Source organism: Lycium barbarum, chromosome 6 (assembly GCF_019175385.1).
Source record: "Lycium barbarum isolate Lr01 chromosome 6, ASM1917538v2, whole genome shotgun sequence".
NCBI classification, from domain to species: domain Eukaryota; kingdom Viridiplantae; phylum Streptophyta; class Magnoliopsida; order Solanales; family Solanaceae; genus Lycium; species Lycium barbarum.
The window spans coordinates 22,122,091-22,128,862 of record NC_083342.1 but is presented as its reverse complement, the minus strand read 5'-3'; the positions used below and the strand labels follow the sequence as shown (position 1 = coordinate 22,128,862).

The 6,772-nt window shown below is 35.8% G+C and overlaps 1 protein-coding gene across 1 annotated transcript; it reads left to right on the top strand.

Moving 5' to 3' along the window:
• Positions 1 to 580: 580 nt before the first annotated feature.
• LOC132643599 (uncharacterized) lies at positions 581 to 4,125 on the top strand. The gene is made up of 3 exons (XM_060360067.1): positions 581 to 1,444; positions 2,449 to 2,988; positions 3,860 to 4,125. The coding sequence occupies exons 1-3, from the start codon at positions 617 to 619 to the stop codon at positions 3,956 to 3,958; spliced, it is 1,467 nt and encodes a 488-aa protein (XP_060216050.1). The 5' UTR covers positions 581 to 616; the 3' UTR covers positions 3,959 to 4,125.
• The last annotated feature ends 2,647 nt before the right edge of the window (positions 4,126 to 6,772 follow it).

Here is a 6,772-nt window from a genome sequence, read left to right as displayed (position 1 = left end):
CTTGTTCTTTGATTTATGTTACTATCGATAGTTTCTTGCACTTCAATTAGCACATTATTTTGCTATAGTTACTGTCCCTTTTTTCAAAATGCTTTGTCATGCTATCTTTAATATTTTGCCATGACTTTTTAACTTCAGTTATTTCTTTTTCCGAACTGCTTTAAAATGTTTTTCTTTGAGCCGAAGGCCTATCGGAAACCTCTCTACCTCCTAAAATAGGAGTAAGGTTTGCATAGCTTCCCCAAATTCTTTTATGAAATTACACTGAATATCTTGTCGTTGTTATTGTATTTTCTCCGCTTTGGTGATGTTATCTAAATTTTAATTAGCGATCCAAAAAGTGAGTATTTACCGATTTCTCACTATGTTTGGCTTTCGAAAGTCCAAACATGTCTTGGAAAAATACAACAAAATTTTAGTCAGAGAATTAGTGGAAAGCCAATGTCACGAATCATGTGGGGCTTGGGGGGGGGGGGGGGGGGGGGGTCGGGGGGCAGGGGCGAGGGGGGAGGGGAGGGTTACGTGTTGCTTAAAACCTTGTAAAAAGTGAAAATGTGCTTTATTCACTTGTTTTCATTGGGCAGTTCTCATTTTTCTCTAGCCAAATATCTCAGACATGTCTAAACTTGACAAATCCATCGTCTTTAGCATTTGCAAAACAGTGCTAATTTGTGGTTTAGTCCTATACTGTTGCACCATTTTCCTTTTCAATGACTCTGAGCATCAGTTTCCAGCTTCCGATCTTTTTTCTTCTTTACAATTCACAAGCTCTCCTTCTTCTCCTTCTCCTCCTCCTCCTCCTTCTTCTCAAACAAGTACATCATCAATTATTTCACCAACCAATATTAGTCACCTTGTTTTTGGACTTTTAGGTAATGAAAAAGCATGGCACAATAGAAAAGCCTATGTTGAATCATGGTGGAGACCAAATATTACAAAAGGACATCTTTTTCTAGATGTTCCTCCTAAAGGTGATGATCTTCTCCCATGGTCCTTAAATTCACCTCCTTATAGAATATCCGATGATGTCTCAAAACTTCTTAAGGAAACCAATCATGTTGATGCAAGAGTTATGAGAATGGTTCATGGGATTATGGAAGTTGTTAGGGAGGCACATGAAGGAGTAAGATGGGTAATTATGGGGGATGATGATTCGATATTTTTCGTGGAAAATATGGTTGATATTCTTGCACAATATGATCATAACAAGTACTATTATTTTGGAGGACATTCGGAATTTATATTGTCGAATTATTGGTACTCATTTAATCAAGCTTTTGGTGGTGCTGGAATTATGTTGAGTTATCCTTTGGCTAAAACATTTGCAAATACTGTAATGTCTTGCTTAAAGCGATATGCTCATTTGCAATCTTCTGATAGAACTACAATGCTTTGTGTAGCTGACCTTGGAGTCAATCTTTCTCCTCTTCAGGGTATTCATCAGGTATATGCTTGATTTAATCGCTCTACTTTCAGGTGATTAATTTAAACAAATCGTGTAATTTTTTTTATATCACTGTACAAAATTAAACTTTTTGTTTATGTAAAGTCAATTATTACTTAGCCTCCCAAAACAAAGAAGAATCAAAAGGTCAAAGAAATGAGCAATTATTCTTTGCACTCTTAAGTGTTGGCGCAGAACAACAAATTCAACCAAAGGATTTAAAACATATGAGAAAATGCCAGACATGAGATTGGAATGTGCAACCTAAAGCAAATTTAATTTTAAGTCACCATACGAGAAATTACCCTTATGTTAAAGAGAATATAATATAATTTTCATGTACAAATGGAATATGTTTGACCTTATTTGCACGTAATAAAAATTTTCGAACTGATCCACCGTACAGCTCATCTCCTGTAACGTGCAGCCTTTTTTGATTAACATATGATTGGGCATTGGACGAGAAAAGTCTTATCAATTATTCTCTGTTTCTTGTCTTAGTTGCTATTTGAAAATTCAAAGAATTATATTTATCATGATTTTTGCGAATACTTTCCAAATATTTTGAATTATTAATTATTGTGACTTACTCTCTCCGTTTCAAAAAGATTGTCTTAATTTGACTTGACACAAAGTTTAAGACTCAAAGGAAGATTTTTGAAATGTGTGGTTCAAAAAAAGCTTTAGATATTTGTGTGACTGTAAATCATTTCATTTTTTTAATCAATTAAAAAAAAGTGTCAATCTTTTTGAGACAGACTAAGAAGGAAAGGAAGACAATTTTTTTAGGACGGTGGGAGGACACTACTTTTTATGTAATTTTTAAATATATAAATTTTATTTTCAAAAAAGTCAAAAATTTTATGTCCGAATTCACACCGAATATTTAGTTAGTTTGATCCTCATACACTGAATCGAGCCAAACAAATTGAAACAAATAGAGTAATTACTTTGAGCGTACTTTTCTGTTTTCCCTTAAATAATATATTTATTATTACTTGCAGATTGATCTTCGTGGTGACATATCTGGCTTTCTATCATATCATCCAAAGTCTCTATTAGCGTCCCTTCACCATTATGATATGGTTGACCCAATATTTCCCTCTATGGATCGTGCACAAGCAGGTTTCCACATCCAAAAAGCTGCAAAATATGATCAATCACGCATGTTACAACAAACCATATGCCACCACAGGTCTAAAAATTGGACATTTTCAGTTTCTTGGGGTTACTCAGCTCATATTTATGAGAAAATTATGCCCAGGAGTTGGTTACAAAATCCAATAGAAACATTTAAAACATGGCAAAGAAGTCGTAGGCCACCACATTACATGTTTGATGTTAGAAGTCCTTCTTGGCATCCATGTGAAGCCCCTCATGTATTTTTCTTCAAGTCCGTTGAGAAAAATCGAAGAGGTGAAATTGTTACAACGTATACGAGGGCATGGCCTAGACGGATAGGAGCTTGTTTGGAAGCTGGAAATTATTCTGCAGAGTATATATCTGAAATTCAAGTTTACTCATCAGCAACAAAACGCATTGAGGTAATGTTTTCTGCTTCCATAATCGCCCATAAGTTTCCCTATGAGTTTAACTTATGTATACTGACAATACGAAAAAAAAGGTCACTAATTAGGTCACTTAGAAGATAATTACAGGTTAAGTACATAAAAACTGTAATTAATAACGTGGAAATTAGACAAAATTGCCTACTACAACTGTTTAAACCACATCGAAAGTATAAAAGTTCTTTACAGTATCATACATATAAGCTAAATCCAATTATACTCAGCACACATGATTGCAATCATATTTATTGGAAAAAGAACTTAGAAAACAGTTCTGCAAAGATACATATATATAAAATAGTAGAGATACAAAAATTGGCGAAGTTGTAAATTCTTGATCCTATAAAAAATTTAATCATAAGTCAATTATCGCTTCTAAAATAATGCGAGAGAGTTGTCTGAGTATTTGGATTGTCTCAGTTTCTTTTGGAGTAGTTTAATTTCTTTATCTAATCTATAATACAAAGGTTTGCACATAACGTTGAGGAAAAAGAAAAGTATCTATTTCTTTAAGTTGTTCCATTTTTCTAATTTCCTTCTTTAATTTCTTCACAGATCGATACTCAAGTAAATAACGTTATGAATGAGCTTAATGTTGAAACTCGACTATTATATCATAATGGACGTGTTATTAGCAATTAAGGACAATTGAAGTGTAATATTTCTGTCTTTAGGAAAAACCCAAACTGCATTCTCCCTCTTCTAAAGCGACTAAATATTTAAAGTCAACAAACATCGATGACTGCCGTTATCTCCCCAAAACGAAACCTGTTGTCTGAAAATTTCGAAAATCTCTACTTCGACCTCTATACTTTTACTTACTTTATTTTTTTCTATGTTTTTTCAGATTGATAGATGTGAATGTTGTGACATAATCCATGAGGCAGGATCAAACAAGGCTGATATCAAATATAGAGAGTGTAAGATAGATGAGATAATAGCTTGATTGATAAATCGAGTTGCTGTATAAGCATTTGTATCAATATAATCTTATTTTCTAGCTTATTTATTTTTCTCAAATGATAATTGTTGTATGTATTTATTCAACACTTTGAAAGAGTCATGTGAAGTTTCTAACACCTTTCTCCAAATGCAAAACTGCTTATTTATCAAGTCAGCTTCAACACTTAGAAAAGTTTATCAGCAGTTAATGCTTATCAACTACGTTAAATCAGCTAAGTCAAAAGGACTCTTATTACCCAGTAAACTATATAAACAGAACTAAGTATCAAAATAAACCATAGCACAATCAGGAAATAATTAATAGAATCCCAACCACATGGATTAATCCATTCTAAATTACTCATGCCCAGGAGTGCGATGCATATAACCGGAACTAATACTTTGACAACTTAGCATACAGTCATTGTTCCCTTAAGAGTCGTTTGGTTGCCTATATAAGGGGGAGTTTATACCCTTATTAAACTTCACATAAGTAACACCTTGTTTGGTTGAATTATATTCCTCGTTAAATTCAGCTTAACTCTTCTTGTACATGTTTGGTTGCAATTTTGCTCCCTTCCTATAAATAATATACCCGTACATATTAGAGAATTTACTTAGTATTTTCTGCGGATAGAACGTAAAATACATATACAAGTATTAACAATACATGGATTAAATATATTGAAATGATAAATATGCCCTAATTGTATGGGGGAAACCTGGACTGATTAGTTAGGAGAATCAGGCGAAGACACGTGTGAGAATAGAGATAGAACGAACGTGACTCAGCAAGGATTGCATCGATCCAAACACTCGAACGCCTCCGGTGTGGTTGATCTTATCCGTCGAGGATCTAGAACTGCAATACGAGCCCACCTAGATCAGGAGCTGCCCAATCAGGAATATGGCAGTGGCGGTCATGATAAGTCTAGATTGCAACCACTTTCGCAGAATCCGGGATCCACTTCGGCGAATCCATAGATGTGTACGTAAATGCAACAACGTGCAGATAAGGATCATCATGACGGACGTGAATAGTGCAGAGACGTTACTTAGGTTAAGATCATAAATTTATCGCTTTCCCTCAATTATATCCCATCTATTTTTCATCACAAACGGCTATGACTTTCACTACATTGTAGCTCTTAAGCTCTTTATAAGCTCACGAAGCTCTTGCTTTTTGGTAACGTTGCCCGACAACTGCCCCGAAGTTAAATCAATAAAAATTATTTACTTGGTTCATTATTTCAGTGTCGCTCTTTATCATACTAATCTAGCAATTTAACATAAAAAATATTATGGTTTGGTCATTATAGCTTGTGTGTCCTTGAACTCCATAGTAAATCCAATTGTTATCCTAAATTATGGGGTATATCGTTTAGCGCCCACTGCGGGGCTATGACAATTGTGGTATTTTTTTGACCTATTACCAACTCTTTGCTAACTTGCTCTAATATGTTTTGCAATAAAAATCATATCATGTCTGACGTTGAAAGAAACGCTATGTTGAATGCTAATAAGGGGGATGATGGTGCAAACTGGAATGAAGGCTCGCTGTCCTTAAACGGAGTAGATTTGATAGAACCGCCCTACTTCATAGGAATATGTTTGACAAAGGAAAAAAATTGGAACAAGGATCCCACTCAGACTCGCATTAACATCGGAGTTGGGTCCGTCATAATGGAAGGGCCAGACCACCGATAACGATGATGAGAATTATCAGGCCGATATAACTAGATAATGGCTCAAGTACAACACGTGGTGACAGTTGAAACTAACAACGTCAATTCTGAATCTTCGGCGCCATCAAATGTCGTTGTGGCTCAAGGAACCCCTGGAAATGGGCAAACTAACTCTAGCATCGAGGATCTACCAAGCAATACAGGAGCTAGGGGTTCGAGACCCGACATAGTATAAAGATAGGTAGATCCGTTCAGGATAGAATTCTTGAATTATGTTAAGGAGATTCATTCCTGAATGGATCAGATCCCTAGGACTCTGCCAATCATCAAAGAAACGGACACGAAGAAGTACTCACTATTTATATAAAGCCGAGTGCATCCCTGATGCTTATCATAAATAGGTTCAAAATATAGGATATTCCAAAGTATGAGGGGACTACAGATCCACAGGAATATGTAACGGCATGTACAACTGGTATAAACGGAAGTGATCTAACATTGAAAGAGATCGAATTCGTTCTGCTAAAAAAGTTTGGCGAAGCGTTCACAAAATGAGCCATCACTTGGTATTCTCATTTACCTGAAAACTCTGACTCTTTTGTATGCTTGCACAGATGTTTTCTATTATGCCCACGGAGGGGACTGAAAGGTAGAGACTCTTAAGGAGGATATCTTTAAAATAAACAGGCAACACAATTTTACTTCATAGTTTTGTTGACAGGTTCCAAAAGGAGAGAATGATGCTACCCACGATACTGGATGACTGTGCCACAACAACATTTACTGATGGTCTTAACCTGGAAAGCCGGATGCCTTGTAGAAATTGAAAGAAAACCTACAAGAATTCCCGACTAAAACATGGAATGACATATATCACCGGTATATATCTAAGATGAGGATAGAGGACCACCAAACAGCCTCGATTCTGGTCAAAGAAAGCGGTCAATTTTAGGATAGACCCAAAAACATTGTGGACTTCGGCCTGAGAAACCAAGAAACCGGTTCGAACGTTACTAGTACCATCACGACCGAGGACTGAGAGGAAAATGGATTAAGCTAGAAGTGACTGGGGACTAGTAGGCAGGTATATAGTAGAAACTTCAAGACCCCCAACAAGGATGTGGGTAACCTAA

Excerpts from the sequence above, each read along its gene's own strand:
- LOC132643599 (XM_060360067.1), top strand. The coding sequence starts at position 617 with ATGTCTAAACTTGACAAATCCATCGTCTTTAGCATTTGCAAAACAGTG. Across the intron at positions 1,445-2,448 it reads CTCTTCAGGGTATTCATCAG|ATTGATCTTCGTGGTGACAT; the intron begins GTATATGCTTGA and ends TATTACTTGCAG. Across the intron at positions 2,989-3,859 it reads CAGCAACAAAACGCATTGAG|ATTGATAGATGTGAATGTTG; the intron begins GTAATGTTTTCT and ends ATGTTTTTTCAG.